Source organism: Typopeltis vanoorti, chromosome 11 (genome assembly GCF_054136105.1).
Source record: "Typopeltis vanoorti isolate ZY-2024b chromosome 11, IOZ_Tvanoo_1.0, whole genome shotgun sequence".
Classification (NCBI taxonomy): domain Eukaryota; kingdom Metazoa; phylum Arthropoda; class Arachnida; order Uropygi; family Thelyphonidae; genus Typopeltis; species Typopeltis vanoorti.
In genome coordinates, this window is record NC_143559.1 from 108,857,770 (window position 1) to 108,885,267 (window position 27,498).

The window sequence follows — 27,498 nt, forward strand, 5'->3', positions numbered from 1 at the left end:
TTTTTATTAATCCTGTTTTTCTCTCCCTCTTCTCTCTCTTTTTTTATTTTGTTCCTCTTCTCTTTTTGTTTATTTTTTCCTAGTAGAGCGCGAAGAGCCATGTGATGTGAACCGCATGCATCTCGCAGGCCACGTTGTGGCCAACCCTGCTATATAACAAGGCAACTTAAATCATTGAGGAAGTATATTTTGTCCATTTAGTTTTCTTCTATGGTATCAAAACAACTCATTTCATATTTGCTCTAACTGCTACTATATTTATCATATCTTTCTTCAATTTACTTACTATCAGTGCACTCACTTTTTCAGGAATACCTTTCTCTTAGTCCTTTTCATGAAAAAGTTCTTTTTACTTGATCACTACATCTTTTTGCAATTTCCTGGATGGCCTCTTTATTTGTGCAGAGTAACAACAATCCCATAACAGAATCCTGTTCTGATCTGGGACTGTTGTTACTCCTCTTGTTACCTTCCCCTCTCAAGACATTGTGCTCTCCATATATAACTTGATGGCTCCTGTTGACTAATTATCTCTATAATCAGGCTGACAATGATTATGCATCTCCATGTTACTCAATTTCAACACTAGTGTATTGTGTGGCATTCCATCACATACCTCTACAAAAATGTCGAAAAATTAGAAAAAATACTGTAAACTGCTGTAAGCATCCCCTCTGTCCACACTATGTAATAAGATGTAATCTGGTTAGGTACTGAAATGGGACAGCCCCATAACAAATCCATGCTGCTTCTAGAAAGGTATTATCGTCATTATCATGTATTCTATCTTTAACCAACCTCTCTATCACCTTTACTGCCATGCCTGATGTAGCAGCAGCACCATTTTTTTCCCCTCTGTTTCTTTTTCTAGACTCTTGTTGAACAGCCAAGTCAGGGTGCTGTTGGCTCATTTGCACATCCCTTCATGTATACTGTATATGGTAATATCCCAACTAGTCCCACATCCTTATTAACATTCAGCTTACTTAAAATTTAAAAGCTTCACATTCCTGAAATGCTGATATACCTGTTTCTTTCCTATTATTCAGCACTACTCCCAGATCTCCAGTTTGAGATATTATTATTATTATTATTATTATTATTATTATTATTATTAAACAAGACCTCATGGAGTCAAAGACTCATCTAGGAGGTCCTTTTATCTCACACACATCTCATCATACCGTGTCTTAAACACATTCAAACTCCTTGCAGACACCACACTCTCAGGCAAGGCATTCCAATCATTCACAACTCTGCACGAAAAAAACCTGCCTCTCACTCCCCTACTCACACCCTCTTTATACAGTTTCCAGGGATGACCTCTGGTTCTCCCCTGATCTCCCACTATTCTCTGTAGAACTTCTCCACCATTGATCCTATAACAACCCCTTACCAACTTGTAGGTCTCTATCATATCTCCCCTCTTCCTTCTCTCCACTAGACTCTGCAAATTACATCTTTTCAATCTTTCCTCATACTCGACATTCCAGAGGTCAGAAACTACCTTAGTCAGTCGTCTTTGGATCCTTTCTAACATCTCTTCATCCTTCTGAAAACCAGGTACTGACAAAATATTCATTAAGTATTTTCCACCATATCTTCAGTGGTGTGACATGTATGCCATCTGAGCCACTAAAGTCAGGCTTCAAGATCTAGTCTTTCTTTCTTCTACTAGCCATATACTGTAAAATTATCTAGAATTATATTTTGCTGCTCCAGCCATTCTCTTTTAATATACCAGTTTCTCCTTCTCACTAAACTAACCACTTCTCTAGCCTGTGCTTTATATTCCCCATACTGCTGAGGATACCCTATTCTTTATATCTCTTTCATCATGCCTTTCTTTGCAGCTCCTAAATAATTCATGATTTATCCATTTCACCCCTTTCTGTTTATCCTCCTAGGAATACCATAGGAATATGACATTGTTGGCAGTAATCAAACTCAAATGAATCCCATGCAAAAGTCACCACATGAGATGTTATTATTATTACATACAATAGTCACGTCCCACTTGTTGCCACCACTAAATACTGTATAGCTATCCCTTAGCAGTTCCTTCTTTCTCCTTATTCATACATATTCTTTCCTGCTTACAGTTAATGCTTCCAAGTTAAAGTCAGCCATTATATCACCTATGTGTGTCATTCACGTCTTATGTGTTTGAGCATTTCAGAATCATCTCCATGTTCACTAGCCTAGAGCAACATCTTACTAAGTATTTAGAATTCCTACTCATTTCACTCTCATACGAAATGGCTTTAAAGCCATCACATGGAAGGGACAATAACTATTCTGAGATCATCAATAATACCCCCCCCCCCTTCTCCTTTGTCTTTTCTGTCTTTTCATCATCATCAAATTCCTGACATGTACCCTCAAGGGGTGTACAGGATATGATAGTACTACATGAAAAATTTACATCATTACTAACTTCCTATCTATAATTTTCCTCCAAATCAGTCTGTTACTTGTCAAGACTCCAACATTATCAGATCTTATATTTCTATCGTCTAAGGCACTTTGTACCATATCAATCCACCTACATCTTGGTCTTCCTCTGGGTCATTTTCCTGCCAACCTGGCAGAGAATACTTGTTTTGCTAATCTTTCCTCGCCCATTCTGTAATATACCACCTGAGATTAGCTCTGCTAACGCATTCCTGGATTCTGACAATGTCAAGTTCTTTCCTAATATCCTCGTTTTTAATATGATATTGCCATTGATGCCATCTGTTCACGCCTCTAATCTTTCTCAGGAATCTCATATCTGCGGTCTCTAGTCTTTGGTCAAGCGTTTTACTTCTGACACAGCTCTCAGATCCATAAGTTAAAACTGGTTTGAACACTGTCTTGTATACAGCTAATTTAGTGTTCTGACTAATTTCTCTCTTATTCCATATAAATTTATTCAGTTGACTTCCTACCATACCAGCTTTGTTGATTCTGTTGTCTGTTTCCATATTTAATTTATCATCACTAAAAATCGTGCCTAAGTAGCTGAAATGTTTTACTTGTTCCACAAGATCTCGTTCACAACACAGTTGACATTTTCAACGATTCTACCTATTTTCATTGTCTTTGTCTTTTTATTGCTGACCTTCATACCATAACATCGTCCGCATAAAGCAAAGAGCTGACATTAACATCTCCAATTTTGATATCAGGTTTAATACCACTTTCCTTCATAATGTGATCCATATAGATAATGAATAACAGAGGGGATAATGTACATCCTTGTCTCACAGCAGATTTAACATCAAACCATCTTGCTGTACTTCCTTCAACTCTAATTGCTGACTTACAACTCAATAAAGACTAAGTATTGCTTGATATAATGCCCCATTGATAACTGTATCGTATTGAATAGCTTCTCTCTTGGCACCTTGTCATATGCCTTTTCCAGATCGACAAAACTTAAATACAGATCTTTGTTATATTCCCATGCTTTCTCAACTATTTGTCGTAAAGTGAAGATCTGATCCTGACAGCCTCTATTTGGTCTGAATCCAGCTTGTTCTTCACCAAGCTTTTCTTCCACAATTCTTCTCAACCATTTCTCAAGTATGCTTGCATACTTGAGAAATGGTTGAGAAGAATTGGGGGAAGGGGGAATGCCAGATGCTATGAGGAATTTAGCGAATCTTTCATAGTTATCAAATTTTGGTAAAGTTTTGTTAATGCTGTTTTCAATGAATTCAGTTAATTTTGGCAAGTTTGCTTTCCTGAGATTCCTTCCAGGTATTTAGGAAGCTGTTTATTCTGGAAATTATGTCATTTAGTAATTAGACAGGATCTCTGCTGGCTGTGGAGGGAAAAAGGAGGAAGCAATACTTGATAGATTGAGGTGAGAAGAGTTCCTTTCATGTCAGTGGTGGTAAAGAGAGAGGTTAGGGGTTGTCTCTGATCCTCATCTTCCAGATTTGAAGGTTTCCATATTGCTTACTGTCATACATGGGGTAGAGGCTATTGGTTAACATCCAGTGTGTCAATTGCAGGCCTGGATTATCATCATTATTGTATCCCCTAATGTACTGTGTGAGTTGAAATCCCTGAAGACAATGCCAGGATGGGCTGGCTGAGGAAGTGCAGGGCTTGGCCAGTCGAGTAGAGGAGACTTACATGCATCGTAAATTGAGAAGTTGTGCAAAAGGATACCAACGAAAGTCACTTTGTGAATGTCCAAGAGATTCAGAGATGCTTTCCAGATTTGCTTTTGTGTAGATTTTCAGACCATGTCTTTCATCAGGTTTATCAACGAGAAGAATGTAGCCAGAAATGATAATATTGCCTTGTGAAGTGTCGTGAGTTTCTTGTAGAACAACCACGTTCACTCTGTGCTTAGTAAGGATATTATTTAGGACCGCTGATTTTAATCTAGTAAATTCCTCGATGTTCAGCTGAAGGATTGTCAGGAAATTCCTAATGTTCTTGTTAGGTTGCTTTCATTCATTTTTAAGGTGACAGAAATTTATTTGGAGACTTTAGTGCACTTTTCAAATGTAGCTACCTAAGATATGGATGTGAATCTTGCTGACCCAGGTGACATTCGAGATGGCATGGCTACGTTGATGCTGTGTGCTTATTTCTTGAAGTGTTCAGGATACTATTATTGTCAATTTGGACCCTAAGATGTGGTATTAGAAGTTGCTACTTCCTAACCAGGGGCCAATGCAGGCTATCATCAATTCCTTAAATAGAGGTCATTCCTGACATGGAGGAGATGCTTGCGCATCCACACCTTGATTATTTAGAGAAAATTCATGACTAAATTTAACACACGTGAACAACAGTAGTAGGTTTTTTAGTACATACATATTTCGTCCTAGGTATCTTAGGACATCATCAGTACCGTATGGCAATCCTAGGAATGACAAAAGAAAAGATGCATATGTACAAAGGAATCCAAATTGCGTGCAGTGGCGCGTTGCGGCCTGAACTTAAATTAAAATTAAATTGAATTAAATTACTTAAATTAAATTAAAATTAATTACAGTTAAGTTATTATTTTACACAATTTTACACAATTGTCATATTTCCTAAAGTATAGGAAATATGACAATTTCCTATACTTTAGGGATGGCAAGAACATCATTGCAGTTTAGATTTGGTCTGTGGAGTAGGGCTTCAGCACTTTCTTTATATAAGCATTCATATTTATATGAAGATCTGTGTAGAAGTTTTGTCTTTTTCCAATGGATTTTGTGGTTTGGGTTTTCAACTCCGTATTGAGCAAGGCCTAATTTTTGCAGTTTGATGAGATGGATATGGTCTTGATGTTCTGATATGCATTTAAAAACTGATCTGCCTGTCTGTCCAAAATAAGAGAGTTTACAGGAGCATGGAACCTCATATACACCAGGTGGTAGCATAGGTGAAAGCTTGTCTTTAGGCGAGAGTAACAAGTTTTAGATCTGGTTGATGGGTTTGTAGGTGGCAGCAAGATTGTATTTCTTCATTTTTGAGAGCCATTTGGAGATGCCTTTGATATAAGGTATGGAAATCCTATGGGGTTGTTCTTGTCTAGGTTGAAGTGTGGAGAAATTGCTGATGATTTTTTTAGTTGTTTTGAGATTGTAACCATTTAGAGTGGCTGTGTTTTTGATTATTTCCAATTTTGTTGGAGGAGGAGCATAATCTGTGTGCTCTGGTTACCAATGATTTAATGATGTCAAATTTTTGAGAGGGATGATGAGCTGAAGTATTGTGAATGTAGTATTGTGAATGAAGTATTGTGAATGCAGCCTGAAAATGTCGGTTTGCGCTAGACAGAGGTGGAGATGGACTGTCTTCTTTTCTTTGGATGTGTAACTTCAGAAAGGGAATGACTTGTGGGGGATTCTCTTTCTAATGTAAATCTGATGCGAGGATGAAGAAGGTTGATTTTTTTCTAAAAACTGAAGTAGCTCTTGTTCAGAATGATTCCAGACTGCGAAGATATCATCGACATATAGAAGCCAGAGTTTTGGTGTGGGTTTGAACGCGAGGATTTTTTCTTCTAGATGCTCTATAAACAGATCTGTCAAGTTTGGTGACAAGGGGGGACCCCTTTGCTGTTCCCTCCTCTTGCTTGTAGATTTTTCCTTTCCATGTGAAGTAACCAGAAGTGATAACAAATTTGAAAAGTTCAACAATGTCCAACAGAAATATTTGATTAAATAGGTCTACAGTTTCTTTATAGGGAATATTGGTGAAGAGATAGACGATGTCGAAGCTAATTAGCATGTCTGTTGTCTTTTAGACATTCAACTGCTGAATGTCTTTTAGACATTCAGCAGTTGAATGTCTTTTATTTTGGTGTGAAAATCTATGGAGTTTTTTATTGAAGAGGTTGAATGGCCTATGTGGGGATGGAAAAGGTTTGATAAAAATTTTGATAACTTGTAAGTCGGGCTGCTAATTGAATCCATGACAGGTCTGAGTGGGATGTTGTTTTTGTGAAGCTTGGGTAAACCGTATATTCTCGGAGGTCTAGCATGGTATGTTTTGAGTTTTTTCATCTAGTTTCTTCATCTAATGACATAGTTTCATCATGTAGCTTGTTCAGTTTCTTCAGCTGTCTTTTTGTGGGATCATAGTCTAGTTTTGCATACGTATTTCGGTCTTGCAGTAGTAGATTCATTTTTCGGTCATAAGAAACAGTATCAAGAACCACTGTAGTATTTCCTTTGTCAGCTCTGGTGATGATTATGTTTTTATTATGTTTTAAGGAGGTCAGAGCTTTCAATTCTGATGGTGGAATGTTTAAAACTGAAGGTTTGGCATCAAAAATTATTTTTGCTATTTCAAAACAAAGTTTGTTGGCTTCAATACTGGAGAGATGCTTGATGTTTCTTTCAATGTTGTGTATGAAATCTAATATGTTGTGTATGGGAGTTATTTAGGGGGAATGGCCTCTTGCTAGAACATTTAATTCATTTAGATAAGTTTACCACCCATTTTTCGGTCATTAATTTATTGATATTTTTCTTAGATCGGGCTTTTAATTTTAAAAATGATATAACTAAACATATGCTGTTGACAGTTCCACACCTTGCTTGGTGGGCAGTTGCTGCAGTTGATCTTTAGGTACCTTCCCAGGGGCATGCTTATTTAATGGTGGCATAGAACACTATATTACATTGTTGTCTTAGGCTTCTGAGGTATTTTGGTTTAGTTTGCAGCAATGTTGCTGTTGGTCCAGGACTATTTATTCATCAGGTTAACCTGCTTATCTCACAGTTGCTTTCCATATCTGGGAGGGGGATCCATTGAACTGAGCAAATTTAGTTCATAAGTTTATAATCTAAGTATATAGCACAGTTACTATTAAAAATACAATAAAAGTTTATAATATGCCTGTTCAGCTGTTTGATCTTGTCAATTTTTTAACAGTTTAGACTATTTATATTTATTTATATGGACTTTATTTATGTACAATATTTATTTATTTATTTATTTTGCCATATATTATAAATTTATAATAATTTATTTATTATAAATTATTTATAATTTATTTAGAATATTTAGACTATTAATATTAATCATACAAATTTTAGGAGTTTTGATATAAAGTGCCAAGTTTTTTAAAATTATTTCTATTTTTTTAGTTACTTGCAGCAGTGATAATGAATGTTTTGATAATGAGAAATGCATTGAAAGGAAATGTACAGGTTAGTATTTTGTTGCAAATCATTCTAAATTTCAAAATCTCCCAAATAAACAATATGCTATTTTAGATATCATGAATTTAAAATATAGTTTAAAATTAAAATGACTTTCTTAATTAAGATAGTTAGCAATACCTGCAGAGCAGATTTTACTAAAGCATGTCTTAAATGTTTAACAGTGATTTGCACCAATGACCAAAGCTGTCCCACTGGTTTCATATGTGACAATGGACAGTGCATTTGTAAGTATGTTTACAAATATATATGAAATATTTAATGTAATGCTGAAAATTGAAATCAAGGTTAAGGGTGATATTAAATAGGAAAATTGGAACAATATAAAAGTAGTAACAAATTTTTAAAAACTTCTTCAGCTGGTTGCCGAACTGATCCTGAATGTCCGCTAAAAGAAGCTTGCATCAACCACCAGTGTCTGAGTAAGTTGCCATTTATTAATTTTGTTTGATATTTATGCTTTTAATTTTAAGAATGATATAACTAAACATATGCTGTTGACAGTTTCACTTTTCTTGTTTTCTTAATACTTACCTCCTATTGTCTAATAATGTACATTTATCTAAACTACTGAATTATTAATTACAGAGTGAAAGTGCCAGCAATGATGTACTATATTCCACAATGATTTATTCACATATCTGATTTTAACTAATTATTCTCCACCCTGCAGTAGGACAACAGGTGCTGACAGCAACACACAGTCATATTAAAATTTAATGGAATAACTAAAGCACCAAGAGAAATAATTAAACAATAAGTTTAATCATGTAATATTTCATCTGTAAAAGAGACATCTTCAAGAATACAATGCTAAAATTGTAATAACACACACACAAGAACATGCATGATTGGAATGCCTTGCCTGAGAGTGTGGTGTCTGCAGAGAATTTGAGTATGTTTAAAGCACGGTATGATGACCTGTGTGTGTATGATAAAAGGACCTCCCAGATGAGTCTTTGACTCCATCTCCCAAAGATTCATCCTCACAGGTGAGTCTTTGGGGTCTTGGGTAATAATAATAATAATAATAAAAACAATAAATGAAAGAAATGATATTAGACTATAGGAAGACTAAAGTCCTATGTCTTTAGTCAACAAAAAAAGCCAACAGCACCCATAAAGAGGAGCATTCTTTATGGGTGCTGTTGACTAGCCTTAGATGTTGGGTAGGAAGTTGTATTTATTAAGATTAGGCTGGTTTTTTAAATTAGCAACTAACTCCAAAAAGAGTCTTTCAAGAGTTTCCGTTTACTGCGATGGAGCATGTCAGTTTTCTTCCATCTGATTCTGTGTAAGGTATCCAAGGCACGGTCTGTCAGAACTAACCAATTATAGTAGTGGCAGATTTCATCTTTAGCAGATCTCCCAGTCTAAACCATAATATGATATGGTGCAGTAATAAGGAACCTTATAAACACTTAGAATAGAGAGGAGAGGATGTGGATCCTTGGGAGAGTAGAGAAGAGAGGCCAGATTTAAAAGAGGTTTAAATGCAGTGCAGAGATCATAATTCTTTAAAGTTCCGGCTATTTTTTCTGAAGTGTTCCAGGTATAAAGAATAATAATGGCATTAATGTAGTCTTTATTGTTGAGAGGGATGTAGAGAGTTGGAAGGGACAAATAATTTGTTCTTTTTGACAAATAATTGATCTTTGGTTTTTGATTTTTTAATAATTGATTTTTGGCATTGTAACCATTGGGCAGGAAAGTTTGGTGAATAAAGTCTGTGATTTTCCTACCACACTTGCTCTGCCCAATCACCTTTATCACCACTTACTACATATATCTGCTCAATCTAAATTATCCCACTTGCATCCTGATCTACTCTATTTCTATGCTAATCATTCCTATACATACATTCTCTACTACTTCCAACTGCCACTCTTCCAATGTCATGTATCCCTGTCCAACCTGCTCCTGTTTTCCTGTTCTCTTTTCATTTCTCACCTTGCTACTGTTTTCATGGTCAAGCACTTTTGTCTATATGATATAATCATCATTATCACTTTGATGTTACCAGTTTTTTTCCAGTTTTTCAGATGGTGTTAGGATAATCCAACCAAGGTGGCATAATTTCCCCTCAACTCATATGACTGTGTCCAGATTTCATTCATGGTCACAGTGAATTGCAGGAATGAATTACTTTCTTGAGCATGATACTACAGATGATTATTCAATAGGGATGTAACAATGGGAACCCACCATACAATTCACATCATGTGGAAGACAATGATGTTTCCATCCAGTTCCTGTGTTATCCACATCCTGTCTATATGAATTCATAGGAATTCCACACTGCTGAAATGGGAAGGCATCCAAGACAGCCATTGTGCACACCATCCTAACCTTGAAGAAATTACACAATCTTATATGGTAAAGCCTAGTTCACACATACTTCCATAGCCTCACTAGCCACTATGTAAGTATTCTGTCCTGTTGAAACTTAGACTGTCCTCTTGTAACTTGTAATTTTATCCACTTTTATGAACATAGTTTTATAGCTGACTATTTAATTCACTTCAGTGCATAACTTGTTCTACTCTCTGACTGGGTGTTTACATTTTTCACAGATAACAGTTATCAAGTGCCATACAAGTAAAGTGATATGATTAAGTGACATTCCCCATCATTACAGTATCAGTATTCATTTTCTGATCCTTTATATTCTTCATTAACCATCCATAATTTTTGCTCTGTTTATATCATATTTGAAGCACATTAATTCTAGTACATGCTAAATAAAATTTGTTATGCTCTTCAAAATACTGCCTAAATTTGATGTTTTAAAATGTCATTTTTTACTGATATTACCAAGACTCTTTTGTTTGTTAATTAATACCACATACTTTTAGAATCACATTTTTTTTTTTGGAGGAGGGTGGGGGTTAATTGTTATTACTTTCAGATAGACAAATTATTATTTTTTTTCCTTACTGTCATTATCTCAGTATAAAACAAGAATTATAGTACTATATCTTTGATTATTGGATATTAAATATTAATATCTATTCACCCATTATTAAATAAATAGAAATTGATATTCATATTAAGTTTTTAATAACATAAATGGTTTCTTTCATAAACCCCACTATAATTTTGATACACTTGTCAAGTTTGAATGAAAATAAAAGCCCATACTCTTTTTTTTAAAACATCAGAAGTATTAGCTGTAGTAAATTCAACTCTGCACATTTTCAAATCTGTATTGTTTGTAAATTTCATATCTTATATGTGAGGCAGATCAAAGACTCTGGAGGAAGAGTATTAAGGAAGGATTTGGATTTAAGAAACAGTTGTAGAATATATTTTGAAGGGCTTTTGAATGAGAAAATGCAAGTACTCACAGAGAAGATGGGCAGCCTTATGAGGGGGATGGTGCAGAATATCAGTAAAGTGGAAGTGAAGGAGGCCATAAAGAGGATGAAGAACGGAAAATTGGTGGGTCCTGACAGGATTCCCAGTGGAGGCATGGAAGGCACTGGGGGAAGAGGGAATTGACCTGCTGTGGGACCTGTCCATAAAAGTTTGCCAACAGGAAAATATACCCAAGGAGTGGAGGGAAAGTACTCCTTTTCCCATCTACAAGGGTAAAGGGGATGCAGAAGACTGTAAGAATTACAGAGGATTAAAGTAAATGTCCCACACAATGAAAATCCTAGAAAGGGTTCTTGATGGAAGACTGAGGACGGAGGTGGAGATTGTAAAGGAGCAATTTGGCTTCATACCTGGTCGATCAGTGACAGATGCTATCTTTGGGTTATGACAGATGATGGAAAAGTTTTGAGAGAAACAATGGGAGCTACATCTTGTGTTTATTGATCTGTAGAAAGCGTATGATAGAGTGCAAAGGCAAGAAGTCTAGAGATGTCCGAGGGAGAAAAAGGTATTGGAGAATTATGCCAGGTTGGTGCAGATGTACAGAAATATGAAGATAAGAGTACAGACCTGCCTGGGAGAGACAGAAAGTTTTCAAGTGACAGTTGGCTTGCATCGAGGGGCAGCATTAAGTCCATTCCTGTTTAATATTGTGATGGAGGGTGAGAGAAGATGCACCTTGGACAATGTTGTATGCGGATAACATCGTGCTTTGTCAGAATCAAGAGAAGAAGTAGCAGTTAAACTGGAAATGTGGAGAAAAGTACTGGGAGAGAGAGAGAGAGAGAGAGATATGAGACTGAGCAGAAGTAAGACAGAGTAATGTGTTGCAAAGTGGATGGGAGACAGATTGGGAGCTGGAAGGAAATGTCATCAGGAAGGTTAGGGACTTTCGATACTTAGGAACAGTGAAAGAGGATAGAGAGGCTGAGAAGGAAGTGGGATGTAGGATACAAACAAGATGGAGGAACTGGAGAGAGATGGCTGGAGTGCTTGCGATAAGAGGACCAATCAGTCTAAAAGGCAAAATCTACAGGACAGTAGTGAGACCAGCTATGACGTATGCTATGGAAACTGTGGCCCTGAGGAAAAATAACATCAGCAGAATGGTGGTAGCAGAGATAAGAATGCTTAGGTGGATGTGTGGTGTGACCAGAAAGGATTGTCTGAGAAATGACTATGTAAAGGGAACAGTGAAAGGTACGAATTTAGTTGTGAATATACAGGAGGCATGGTTGAGATGGTTTGGTCATGTGATGAGGAGGGAGGATGAGTATGGGGAAAAAGGTCATGCAGATGGATGTGCAGGGGAGAAAGAAGCACAGGCAACCGAAGAAGAGATGGGGGGGGGGCTGGTAGTGGGAAGGACTTGAGAATGAAGAACTTGAATGCGGTTACAGCCCAAAACAGGAGGATGTGGAGGAGACTCACTGAGAACAGTGACCCTACTTAAGTGGGACAAGCTGCAGAAGGAAAAAAAAAAAAGAAGTATTGTTTGTAAATCATGTATAAGAGTGCCAATGTATATTTAGTCATGTGTAAATGAAAACAGTAATTTCAATTTCTTTTTATCATGAACCTCATGAAATTTTTGAAGCACTTTTTTTTTAAGAAGGTTGAAAGTAATAAATTTCAAGTGAAATTATTTTTGTTATTTTTCTTCCATTGTTTATCTTAGAATAAAACAATCATTATAATATTATATTCTTGGAGTATTGGATATTAAATGTTGATATACATTATCCATTATTAAATTTAGTAACAAACTTAATAATGGAATTTAATTAATTTCATGATAATTTAATTTGATGATAAGTTAATTTAATAATAATTTAATAATAATAATTTAGTAATAATAAAAGGATTAAATAAGCAGAACTTAATATTCATAGCTAGTTGTTTCTTATATTAATACTGAATTTCTGGTAATGTATTTTGCATGTTTTAGATCCATGTGCAAGTCCTACTGCATGTGGAACCAAAGCACAGTGTCAACCAGTTGACCACAGACCACTTTGTACTTGTCTGCCTAATCATACTGGGGATCCAAGAGTATCATGCACTCCAGGTATTTAGATTTAATATTATAATTATATGTAATGGATCAACACAATATTCCTAGAAATATTAAATTTCTGAAATTCTTTATTAAAAAATCCTTTTAAAAAACATCATTGGATCTGATGACTGAAATCTAACATTTAAAGCTTGAAAAATGTTGATGTCAGCCTAATACTTTTTTTTTTCTTTTGTAGTTATATCTTTACAAGTGTTCAGTCAACACACTTCAGTTTTCTATAATAAAGAATGTAGTTTTAAGCACCATTCATACTTAAAATGTTTAATAGTGATTCTTCTTTTCATCTACACATTTCTTCTTTCATTTTTTATTGATTATTTATAAGAAGTCCAGATGCTGTGAAAGTTTGCTGCCCAGCTTTATAATTTTTATTGTGATTTTATTAAACATGAATAGAAGTTAAAAGGATAAAATCATTTGCTTACTAAATTTTCATTTGGTTTAAAATTTATAAATTTTAGATGTAAATTTCTATAAGTTTACATCATTAAATATCTTATGCATATACATTTCCAGCAGTGCAGTAGTAAACATGGTGTAGATAACTATAAACGTCTAATATTATGTTCATAAAACACTAAAAGTATAATGCAGTGCATATACATGAATGTAAAAGGAGGAGACCTGTCTAATCAATTCGTTTTGCATGTATAAAAGGGGAAAAAAAAATTGGTATCTTTCATTTTATAGAGCTGTGGGATAGATTAACAAGTATATTAGAAACTGGGAATGTAAAGTTGGTTAAGAGGGATATTAAATAGAATAGTGAATTCAATTTGAGATTCCACACTCTTCAATGAATACTTCAACTTTTAATTCAAATACACAATGGTAAAGTAAAGTAAAATGATTATACTCTGCAACCTTAAGATCATTGATGCTTATGACCCTTGGCATCCAAATGATGTGAAAAATCTACCACCTATCTCCTTGCTTTACTCCACCTTTAAACTCTTTGAAAGAATTCTCCTTAAAAGAATTTCACCACTCATCGAAAGAGCACTCCCGATTGAACAAGCTGGCTTCAGGCCAGGAAGAAGTTGCTGTGACCAGGTCCTGGCCCTGACAACACAGATTGAAGCAGGCTTCCAAAAGAAACTTAAATCTGGAGCCACTTTCATTGACCTAACATCAGGGGCCTCTTCCTAAAGCTAGGAAATATTATAAATTGCAAAAAAAACTTTCCAGCTTTTTGAATCCATTCTCTCCAACAGAAAAATCAGGGTCCATATTGGCAGAAAAAAAGAGCAGGCACAGATTCCTTCACAACGGTCTCCCTCAGGGCTCTGTGTTATTATTATTATTACCATTATTACCATCAAGGGCAACTCCAAGGAGTCCCTAGATTCATCGAGAGAGGCCCTAATATCATGTCAAGAACAACTATTCGACATTCACACAGTATCTATCATACCTTGCCTTGAACTCATTCACAGTCATGGCACCCACAACAGACTCTGGCAGCTTATTCCACTCATTCACCACTCTCCAAGTAAAAAACCTAGCTCTAACACCCTTGCTAAGCACACTCTTGCCCAGCTTCCATGTATGGCCCCTAGTCCTCCCACCACCAGTCCTATTCTCAAAAATATCTTCTGGATTAATCTTATAGAAACCCTTCAGTAATTTGAATGTCTCAATCATATCACCCCTTTTCTGCCTATCGACCAATTTTTGCAACCCACAAATCTTCAACCTGTTCTCATAAGGTTCATTCCACAGACCTGCTATCATCTTGGTCACTCGTCTCTGTATCCTCTCCACCTCCTCCCCATCAAGAAGAAACCCTGGCGCCTATATCTGGGCACAGTAGTCTAGATGGGGTTTTATTAAGGCTCGATACAGAGGAACAATAACTTGTTTGTCTCTGCTTGTTAAAGTATTTTTCAGCAACCAACTGATTTGATGAGCTAATTTAGCCACTTTTACAATGTGCCCCCTAAACTTCAACTCCCTATCCACCAACACTCCCAAATCTCTGGCCTCGTCAATCTCCTGGAGTATAGTTCCACCAATGTGATATACTGTTGCTAATCTTTTCACCCCAAAATGCATAACCTTGCACTTTACCACATTAAATTGACATCCATTCTCCTTAGTCCAGTCCTCCAAACTATCCAAATCATCCTGTAAAATTTTGACATCCTGTGCACTCACTATTGCTCTACCCAACTTTGCATCATCAGCAAACAAATTGAAAAGTAGTGATCCAAGAACAGAACCCTGTGGCACACCACTAGTCACAGGCCATCTTTTGGACTCTACTCCTGAATAAACCACTCTCTGATATCTCTCCATCAACTACCCTCCTATCCATCTCACCAACCCTATATCCATCCCCATATGTCACATGGAATTCCTGTCAAAGGCCTTAACAAGGTCCAGTAGAATCACTGTAAACCCATTACCATTATCCAGTTCAGCCGTCACTGTGTTATAAAACGTGAGCAAGTTACTGAGGCATGATCTACCCTTGACAAAACCATGCTATCCCCCATACAGTATCCCATTTTCATCTATCCAATCCTGTATTTTTCTCTTGACTTTTCTCTGCAAGACCTTGACAACGATTCCTGATATGCTGATTGGTCAGTAATTTACAACAGCAGTCTTGGAACCTCCTTTACGCAGTGGAACTATTTTCCCCTGTTTCCATCCCCTCGGGACTTACCCAGACCCAAGACTCAAATTAAACAAAATGGTCAAGGGCTCTGACAATTCTTTAGCTTCTTTACATATGACATGAGCTGGTATACTATCCAATCCCACAGATGTATTGACATTGAGGTTTTGTAATAGACTATTCACTTCCACTTCATTCACCACAATTCCCGTATAAGCTATTGGTTTATTCATTCCTACAATGTCACCACCTGAATGATATACTCTTGCAAAGTGCTCACTCAGTAATTCAACTATATCAACTGATTCGGTTACCTCCCTACCATCGGAATTCTTTTAAATCATTCTGCCATATACATTTTTTCTTTTACTTGCAACATGTCGAAAAAACTGTTTGGGATTCTCTTTAGCCATGGCTAATGTTCTTTCATAATCTGCTTTTGCTTTTCTCACCACACTCGTTACCCTTCTGGCCTGCGCTTTATACTGTTCATGTGCCTGCCAGTCACCTTTCTACTTAAATTCCCTCCACAGTTGTTTCTGTTTTTGCAGCTCAAGCTTAATGGTGTTATTCATCCATTTAACCCCTACTTGATTTATTATTCAGACTCTAGGTATAGAGTCAGCCATTGCCCTCATGCAAACACTTCTTAACCGCCTCCCATGCATTATCAACATCCAGCCCTTGCAATTTTACATGCCATGGCACTGAACCACTCAACCTCCTAAGCTTGTCATACTTACCAGCCTGATAATTCCACATGTACACTGTCTTAATTGTAAATTACACACCTTTAACCACCTCCCAAGTCAAGACCCTATGATCACTCTCACCAATTGGTGGCAACGTGGTCATATTCGTTACAGCCAAATTGTCAGATGCATTTACTAGGTCAAGCAATTCCTTCCTCCTGTGTGTTTTCTCCTCCTTCCAATCAATGTTACCATAGTTGAAATCTCCTATAATAATTACCCTCCTTCCACTCATTTCTTCTATTTGCTTATGCATACCATCTCCACTATCTATTCCATCGCCTGGTCTATAGCAGCACCCAACTGTATATTTTGTTCTGCTAGCCTCAATTTCACACCAAATAGCCTCAAATGTGCTCTTTTCTTTATCCTGCAGTTCCACTTCTATTCTCCTTGGCTCATCAGCTATCATCAACAATACTCCTCCCATTTTATTCTACCTGTCAGTCCTGAATACTCCATACCCCCCCACATTCAATCTCCCACTAGCTATATCATCTTCTGTCAGCTATGTTTCACTATTGCCAATAACCTGTGGCCTGGATGCACCAAACAAGGCCAAAAAATTCTTCCTTATTTTCCTAATACTTCTGGCATTAGTATACATGAATTGCAGAAGCCCATTTGTCCCATCCCTATTTTGATGCCTTATACTAACTATCCCATTCTGATTTGTTGTCCTTCGTACTTGCTCAGGCAATAACCACATTCATACACTAAACTTTGTCCCTAAAGTGTGCATATCCACTCCCCTCCCCCTAATAACTCTAGTTTCCCTGATTCTGCACTTCCACTTCATTCAACAACACCTTTTCAAGTCTCTGTACACCAAATCCATTCAAATGTAAACCATCCATCTTATATAAATTCTTTTGCCCATCAAACTCACTCCACACATCCACAAATTCCACACCACTCCTCCTGCATAATCCGCACATAAAGTCATTAGCAATTTTGGTCCTTCTTCTATAACTGTCATACTGCAGCAACAGACTCACCATCCTAACTCTCTCACTCTTCTCTTTTGCTACCTCAAGTAATTCCTTCAAATCCTCTCTCATAGCCATTTTGTCTCCTTTCAAATCATTCGTTCCTGCTACTACTACTATCAATTCTTTCACCCTCTGTTTTTGCATTCTAATTGACTTGCTTACATCCTTAACATTTGCACCAGGTTGGTACGATTTTCTTAAACTCTCATCTATCACACCTCTTACTAAAGAATCTCCGTACAACACTCGCTCTTTCATTTTGTTTACACTCACTATCATACTCTTATTTTTCTCATCATAATTTTGCCGTTTATTAGTTGGTATGCTCAGTAAACATTTTTGCCAATGCTCCAGCTGCTGATTTGCCATGTGTATCGCTCCGCATGACCATGCCATTTCACTCATTGCATCTGTCTCATCATTTTTATTATTTGTTAATTCATTCATTCATTCTGTATATTTACCTTTATTCTCACTTTCAATGCTACTCTCACAGCTATCTGGTACTACCTCGCAAATATTACTATTCATACTTCGCATATCACTATTTTCTACATTCTCACTTTCAACAGTGATATCACTCTCACGACCTGAAACACTCTTTAAATCCTCACATTCGTTACACTTTCTGCACACATTCACTCCACTATCGTTGTCTAACCAGACTCCAACCGCTTTCCTCAAAGCATACATTTCACAAACAGTACACTGAATAAAATCCTTTAAATTAAAAGTTTTAGATGGCGAATTGGATGCCACTGTATTCCTCCTTATTGGCGCCATGTGCACAAATAATTGTATTTATCAAATTACTAATTGGAAACTCAGAAAACACACAAACATCACCCAGACATGCTAAGATACGAAAAGTAAATAATACTATGCAAGATTCAAGCAAATTTACCAATTACTTAAAATAACACTTATCTGTTCAGGAGCTCTCTACAAACACTACACACCATGTAGCCCTCTGGTGTTATCCCCTTTACTTTTTAACATCTACATGTACGACTTACCACATACCAGCTCAAGCAAGTATATGTACGCTGATGACCTAGCGATCCTACATCAATCTACCTCCTTTGCCAACCTGGAATTAACCTTGAACACAGACCTGAACATCCTGGAAGAGTACTTCAAGCAGTGGTACTTGAAGCCAAATCCAACAAAAACTGTGTCCACAGTATTTCACCTGAACAATGCAGAGGCAAATCAACACCTCAACCTTTCTTTCTGTGGAAAACTGGTAGAACACGAGCCTCACCCAAAATACCTTGGAGTGAACCTGGACAGAAGCCTAACCTATAAAAGGCACATCACCAACCTGTCAACAAAATTAAAACAAGAAACAATATCAATTCAAGGCTTGCAGTGCAGAAGTCCTAAGGTCATCTGCACTAGCCCTCGCATTATCTGCAGCAGAATATTGTGTCCCTGTCTGGGAAAGAAGTGCACACACTAGCATTATAGACACCCAGCTAAACTCTACCATGCACACAATTAGTGGGACAGTGAGAAACACCCCTCTCTCCTGGCTGCCTGTCCTATCTAACATTGCTCCACTAAACATAGAGAAGACAAGCCTCGATTAAAGAATTTAATAAAGCAATGAGCAACTCACTTCTTCCCCCTTCACCAGACTCTCATAAATCCACCTTTTTGCTTAAAATCTAGAAAGCCTTTCTGGTCCATGAACGGACTCTCTTCAGCTGCCCTGCCATCAACACCTGACATGGGGAAAGGATACTGGTCCGACTATCTCCCAACTAACGGCTTTCTGGTAGAAGATCCCTGTGCTCTGATAATGAAATAATACAAGTTATATCTACCAAAGTTCCTGCATATTGCCTTTCATTTGAGATCATTTACCCAAAAATTGTTGGAATAAGGAGACATTGTTGGATGAGGATGACATCTTGACAGAAATAGAAATGGAAGGATATGATGTTTTTTTGTGAAGATAGAAAGGATAAAAATTGAGGTAGAGTGCTATTGGTAATAGAAAAAAAGAGTTATATCCATACAATGTAGAGATGCAGGGGGGGGGGTAGTGAGAGTGTTTTTTGAGGCAGTATGGTGTGAGATAGAGATGAATAGAATGAAATACTTAGCCAGATTTTGCTATAAGCCTGACAATATGGAGGGTAGTGACCATGAAATGTTTAAGCAAATTAGCCAAGCCAATATGAAAAAGGTCACTTTAATTATGGCAATATAGATTGGGATGACAAGATAGAAACAGGAAGTAAAGAAAATTAGTTTCTTGAGTTTTTAAGAGACAAGTACCTCAGGCAGTATATAACAGATGGCACACAAAGATTGATGGTCTTGGATTTGATCATCTCGTCCAGAAGATGTCATTATAAATGAGGTGTCAAATCTCCCTCCAGTTGGTGAGAGTGATCACTTGAGCATCAAGTGATTACGTGGCTAGTTGCCAGCCATGTGAGAACTTCTTTGAGAAAAGAGTACATGTGGAACTACAAGGCTGGTGATCCTGAGAAACTCAGAAGACAGCTGGCAGGTGTAACATGGAATAAGGAGTTGGGTGGAAAGGAGATCAGTGCTGCTTGGATGATATTCAAGAATTATCTAGTAGAAGCAACAGTTAAATGTATTCCAGAGATCAAGAGGCTAAATAAGGTAGGTGTGAAATGGATGAATGAAAAGATTAAACATACAATACAGAGAAAGAAGGTATTATGGAGGCAACATAAGAGGAATGGTAATAATCAATTCCATGAGGAGTACAGAGAACAGACTAGATGGGTGACTTAGTTGGTAAATGAAGAAAAAGTGCAGTATGAGTATCAGTTAGCTAATGAAGCCAGAAAAAAACATAGGGTGTTCTTTCTATATATAGCCAGCAAAAAATAAAAAATAAAATAAAAAAATAATGATTATGGTAGGATGACATTGATTGGAGAGAATGGTATGAAGATAACTGCTGTGGAGGAAATAGTTGAGATATTTAACGAGTAATTCATAAAGGTATTTCACCCTTGTGGGTGCAACACCATGGAGAGTTTGAGTGCATGAGGGGGGAGAGACTGACTGTACATAAGCAAGAGGTATATGTGAAATTGAGTAAGTTAGATAGATGTTAATAAGGCTGTGGGACTTTATAATATATCACCATGCATTTTGAAGGAATGTGCCTGAAGATGACATCTGCCTTGGCATATTTGTTTAATATGAACCTTATATCTTACATTAGTCAGATTCCAAAGGAATGGAAGGAAGCCAAGATTTTACGGCTTCATAAGGGAGGTGATAGAACTTGAGCATCAAATTATAGACCAATCTGTGTTGTGGTTGAAGTGTTAGAAGTGCTAAAGTGTACATTTGACTGAGTCATCCATTATTATAAAAAAATAAATTCTCATAGTAGAACCCCCTCTTATTTAAATTGTTCAGTAAATCATGTTAGAATCCAGCCTAGACAGACTCCTTTTAAACATGTAATTTCACTAAATGTTGACTGTATATATGCTTTTGTAAAAAAAAAGAAAAATATATAATCTGTTATGTTCATTATTATTGTTTTTGCTTATTTTGTTTAGTGGAATGTATCATTGACTCAGACTGCGGTCAAGGAAAGATATGTCAAAACTATCGCTGCCATGGTAAATGTTTAAATTTGATTTTATTTTGTAGTGCAAATGTAAGATTACATTCTCAAGAAAATAATTGAAAAATAAAAATTCTTATTTCAAGATAATTTTAACTGCTTCTACAACAACAACAACAATAATAATAATAATAATTATTATTATTATACTAGTATACTGATATTAAATAATAAATATAGTGTTTTCTGATAGCTGTTTAAAATCGGAAGTAGCTACATGGTTTATAAAGGTATTATTACTAAAATGAAGGTGTAAGTTTCACCAAGAATAGTAGCAAAGATTAAGCAGCTCCATGTAATATCTAAAATATACTGTCCAAAATTTTCATGTTATATGGTTTGATGGGAAAAAATGATGTCATTCATAATGGCAGGAGCCCAGCTGACATCATGGCCCATGCTATAACTTTATTTAAATTAATGTTACAGTGTATTCTGTACTTTGAATATTATATTCAAAATACAGATTGACATCATAGAATGGACCATAATGTCACTTGAAGTCCAGCCCACCTGTCATTTATAATGACGAAGGTCTTAGCATAGCATTCCAGTTTAAAAGTGCATTTTTCAGAAATGACAGGATATCTGGAGTAATTATTTTGAAAAATTATTAAATGAAATAGGTAATAATGGAATTATGATAGAAAATATTCAAAGGAATGCAATCAGGAATATATATATTAGTACTCGAGGTAGGAAAAACACATCTTGAAACATGGTAAAGTATCTCAAATAGATCATATTTGACCAGAAATCCTCAAATATGGAGGTATAAAAGTTTTACAGTGGCTGCACTGCATAATTAAGAAGGCATAATTATTAAAAATACAAACTTATTTAATACTGGCCATTTACAAACATCTTACATTATAGCCTACCAGTTTCGCTAGCAAACTGTCTAGCTTTTTCAAGGCATTTACAGAAAGACATAAAAACTAGTAAATGCAAATTGAAAGGAACGTAAACAAACTAGTAGCTAAGGTTACACGTTCGCGTGACAGAGACTGAAAGAACTTATTGTTCTTATTCATTATCATGCATGTGTGGTTGTTGTAAATGTGTAATGTGATTACTGGCTAGCTGTAGTTCAGATGGATTTAGAGAGAGAGAGGATCAGGTTTTTCCACGAACTGTTTAGGATGGTGCCCTGATTTCTGTTGAGGTTTCTGCCAGTTATTAACACTATTGTGGCTTCCTTGAATAAACGATGTCTGTAGTCATCATCCAGATATGGCATGGAGCTGTTTTGCCACTCTATCGTGTGGTTAGACGTACAGAAATGGTGTGCTAAGCTGGAAGAGATACTTCTGTTGTAGTTTACATCACCAACATGTTCTTTTTGTCTGATTTCTAAACTCTGTGAAGTTTGTCCGATGTAGGCAAGACCACAGGAGCAAGGAATGTAATATACTGCTGGATATTTGTAGAATGGTACCTTATCTTTTGGGGATCCTAAAACCTGTCTGATGCTGGTGGTTGGTTTGAAGACCACGCTGATGTTGTAGGCTCTTAGCATTCTGGCTATTTGATAAGAAATTGACCTGATGAAAGGGATCACTACAGTAGAAATGTGCTGGGAGCTTGATTCTTCTTGTCTGGGGTTGTCACCATATAGATATTTTTTGATGATGTTTGGAGGATATCCATTTTGTGATAATGTGTTGGCTATTAGTGAGAGTTCAGTCTGTATACCCTCCTCTTCTGATATAAACTTTCTGGCCCTATTTTTTAACATGTGGATAATGCTCAGTTTGTGTGTCTTGTGATGGTTTGAAGTATAATGAAGATATCTTCCAGTGTCTGTAGACTTTCTGTAAATAGATAATTTGACACTATTTGATTGTTTCTTTATCAAGATGTCTAAAAAATGCATTTGGCTGTTATTTTCCACTTCCAGAGTGAATTTTATCTTGTTGTGTATTGAATTGATTTTATTCACAAACGATTTTAGGTTTTTTAAGCTGTCTTGCCATATAATGAAAATATCATCAACATATCTCTACCATATAGATGGTCTAGAGGAGATTGTGGAGAGAATTTCTTTTTCAAGTTTTTCCATGAAAAGGTCTGCACAAGATGGTGATAGTGGGCTTCCCATTGCTAGGCCTTCTAATTGTTGGTATATAGTGTTGTTAACCTTGAAGAAATTAGATTGAAGGCAGTGTCTAAACATCTGTATGATGTCTAGAGGAAAGAGATCTTGGATGATGTTTATTACCTCTTCTACTGGTATATTGGTGAAAAGGGATATAACATCTTGACTGGCTAGCATGTCTGTTGGTGCAATCTTAATGGCTTGGAGTTTATTAACAAAATGCTGACTATTCTTGATATAGGATTCTGTTGATCTTATTTTATTATTTAATAAGTTTGCAAGATGCTTTGCCAAAAGGTAGGTTGGGGATGATCTTCCATCAAACCAAATCAACCATCATACACACAAATCCTATCATACCTCTCCTTGAATCCATTCACTGTCACTGAATTCACAACTAATTCTGGCAATTCATTCTACTCATACACCACTCTTCACACAAAAAATCTGGTCTGAATACCCCTACTAACCACACTCTTACACAACTTCCATGGATGGCTTCTAGTTCTCTGACTATTTGTCATATATGTTCTTCAGATATGATGGCTCCCGACTTCTTCTTGTGGGGTTAACGGAAGGAAAAGTCATATGCGAACAAGCCCCAGACACTCCAACAGCTGAAGGAGAACATTGGTGCAGAAATTAGGACAGTGCAGCCAGGGACATTAGCATATCATAGACCATGCCATAGAAAGGGCCCATCTTTGTGAGGCCAAAAGTGGAAAGCACTTATGTGATGTGGTTTTTCATAACTAATAATAATCATATTATTATTATTAGTTATAATACAGCAAACAATGTTTGTGCGTGAAGTATCTTCACAACAGGGGTATTCGTACATAGAGGTTAATGACTTCACATCACTTGCCTTAGTTATCTCACCATGCAAAGCACACATCCTTTAGGATGTGTATAACACTATGCATTATGGGAAGGACCACTACCCAAACTAGTTTTGACCTCTTTATTGAGGTATTTTTAAGTGCAGGGATACTTCTCCAAAAACTCTGAGTGATCTATAAGATCACTCTAAATTCACTGAATGAATCTAAAGGATCACTACTAAACTCATCACTCCTGATCTAAATCATCCAAGGCAGGAAAATGGTGATTCCACCCAGTGATAGGCAAGCAGAAACCCACCACCAAGTAGAACCTCTCTACTTCCAGAAGCAAGCAAACCCAATGATGAGCATTAATAAATGTCATCAGTGGGAACCAGACCTAGAAGAGATACCAAGGTTGAAGTAATGCAGAAGTCATATATTTCCCATATACAAGCAGTCAAAAGGCATGACACTTTATTATTAAAATACTCTTATTAGAGATATATGTTGAAAGTTTTTTCATTTGATTATACTATAAATCAAAGATGTCAAGAAGTCATTAGCTCTTATATACAAGTACTCCAGTCATGAAGATACTTCACACACAAACATTGTTTGCTTACACTTGAGAAAAGATTAAACTAAGCATATAATTTCTTGGAATCTTTAATTTATAGTATAACCAAGTGAAAAAACTTTCAACATATATTACATTACCTTAAATATTAATTATGAAAAACTGAACAAAATTCATAAATTACTCAAGTACTAAATCCATTTCAGAACTATGCATTGATCTACAGTAATTGACAACAGATATGCAAAATCTTTTTTCATGCATTCTTTTTTTTAGTTCAGTTTTTATAAAACTTCAAATTGTCTTAAAAACTCATTTCTGAAAAACTTCTGCTTTTGAAAATTTACTTCACAGGTCCCTGTAGGGTACATTTTCATTCTTTTCCTCTTAAAATATGTTACATTGAGAAATCAAGTTCGTTATAAAATTTTATTATTTGGTTGTTCTTTTGAAAAAGGCCCCAGAATTAGAGATCATTTGAGAGCAAGCAAATATGTTCCATCATTTTCAACAATTCAGCAAATGATTTGAACATTCCCTCTGAAGTGAAAATATTGAGCCTGTAGTGAATAATGTCATATGGTATCCTGTATGCTAAGTGTTTTTTTTTTTTCAACTTTAATCTTTGTTATCTGTGCATTGATTTATCTAATGGGTGAAATGAAACTATGCTTCACAAATTGTAAAGGAAAGATAATCAGTCATAATATGAATGAGCAGTCAGTTATAATAGCATATGTATTTTTCATTATTTGCTAATTGTGACCATGTGTGTGTGTGTGTGTGTGTGTATATATATATATATACGAGGGTTGTTTGAAAAGTTTGGTAAATTTTCAATAGACAGTGACACAATTCATTCATTCATACCTGTGTTGGCACATATCATCTTTTTCGTGACCCCTGGCAAAATTTTAGCCACATGCAATGCATAGTTTTTCATTTGGAAAACATTTAAAATGACTGTGTTCACATTTTTCATAAAAATGGAGAAAAACGAGTTTCATGCACTGATAAAACACTTTTATTTGAAGAAGTGGATGACCGCACAGATCAAAGCCGAGTTAGATGCAGTTCATGGGAACTGCACCAGCATTAAAGACTATTTATTTTTGGATAAATGAGTTTAAACATGGTCATAAGTCCATTGAAGATGAAGCACGCTTCAGACGCCTGACTAAGGTCACTACGAAGGAAATGGACAAATCCATGGCATTGTTATGGAGGACCGCCAAGTGAAAGTGCGTGATTGCTGAGATTGTAGGCATCTCAACTGAATGGGTGTATAATATCCTGCACGAAAAATTGCACATGAAAAAGCTATGTGCACAATGGGTGCACAATTGTTGACTGTTGATCAAAAACACATGCAAAAAGACATTTCAATGCTGTGTTTAGCGATGTTTAATTACAAATCTCAGAATTTTTTGTGTCAATTCGTGACTGTAGATGAAACTTGGATCCACCACTACACACCTGAGACCAAGCAGCAGTTAAAACAGCGGACAATGTCCGGTGAAAGAGCACCAAGAAAAGCGAAGACCATTTTGTCAGCTGGGAAGGTGATGGCCACTGTTTTTTGGGATTTCCAAGGAATTATCATGATAGACTATTTGGAAAAGGGTAAGACAATAACAGGAGTCTGTTATGCATCATTATTGGATTGCTTAAAAGAACTGATCAGAGCACTGTTTTTTGAGCGCCAAGATTGGTGCACAAAAAACAGTGCTCATTCATCAAGACAACACCACACATCAGCCGTTTCAATAGCAAAATTGCACGAATCGAGGTTCGAATTGGTTCAACATTCACCATATGCTCTGGACTTGGCCCCGTGTGACTTCTTTTTGTTCCCAAACTTAAAAATTTGGCTTGGTGGGAAAACATTATCTTCAAACAAGGATGTCATCAAGGGAAAAAATTGGAAACTTGCTGGACCAAATGTATAGACCTCGATGGAGACCATCTTGAGAAATAAAGGTGATTTTTTTTTCCAAAAAAAATGTGTTTAACTTATTTTTTTTATGAAATGTTTCAAACAACCCTTATATGTCTAAAGTTTTTAATCATTCAGAATTCTGATGAGATATATGCCTTTTTTTTAGTACTATTGTTGGGTGGTTGTTGAGTTCAATATCTGAGAAAATAATTTTTTTTTTAAACACAGAACTAGTTTTTGTAAACTTTTGCAGTAATTTCTAAAACACAATTATTATATTTGATTTTTAATTCTGAGATAGTATTCATTGTCACTGATGATCAACTCCTTTTAAGAATCCTTTAATATACTCATGTCAAGTATATTTAAATAAAAATTGATGTACTAATAATACATTCACATTCCATTATAGTTGGCTGTCGCACAGATTTCAGTTGTCTTAATGATGAGGTGTGCATCAGCCGTCAGTGTCAAAAATTGTGTCAGTATAGTATCACATGTGGAATCGGTGCTTTGTGCCTTGCTGAAAACCATCGAGCTACTTGCTCTTGTCCAGCTGGTTTCACTGGAAATCCCATTATAGAATGCAGAAAAGGTATTTAGGGCTTTTTTTATTCTTCATTATAAATAAATCTTTAGAGCATTTTTAAAAATGCTGTATAATATATAGCATACTTAAAAAAACAGTAATTTTAATCAGTAATTAAAATTTTATTTTATCACTGCTCCATGCATATTGCTTTTAAGAAGAGTTTTATTTACATTGCTTTATATAAGCTTGATGGAATGTTATCATTGAAATCATGATATACATGGCATATGCAGTATGTTGAAAGCAACATGATTATAAAACTATTTAAAATTATACTTTAATATTTATATGGTACTCTTTAAAGCCATTTCAGGCTGCTTAATATGTACACTGACAATAAGA

At 36.0% G+C, this 27,498-nt stretch overlaps 1 protein-coding gene across 1 annotated transcript in view; it reads left to right on the forward strand.

The window, feature by feature from the left end:
- Positions 1-27,498, forward strand: part of LOC150101923 (uncharacterized) — a 1,001,066-nt gene that overhangs the window by 715,726 nt on the left and 257,842 nt on the right. Inside the window, exons 100-104 of the mRNA XM_090399931.1 lie at positions 7,593-7,655; positions 8,027-8,089; positions 12,994-13,113; positions 21,056-21,118; positions 26,977-27,159. Coding sequence (XP_090256057.1) covers positions 7,593-7,655; positions 8,027-8,089; positions 12,994-13,113; positions 21,056-21,118; positions 26,977-27,159 — 492 coding nt within the window. The remainder of the gene's footprint in view (positions 1-7,592; positions 7,656-8,026; positions 8,090-12,993; positions 13,114-21,055; positions 21,119-26,976; positions 27,160-27,498) is intronic.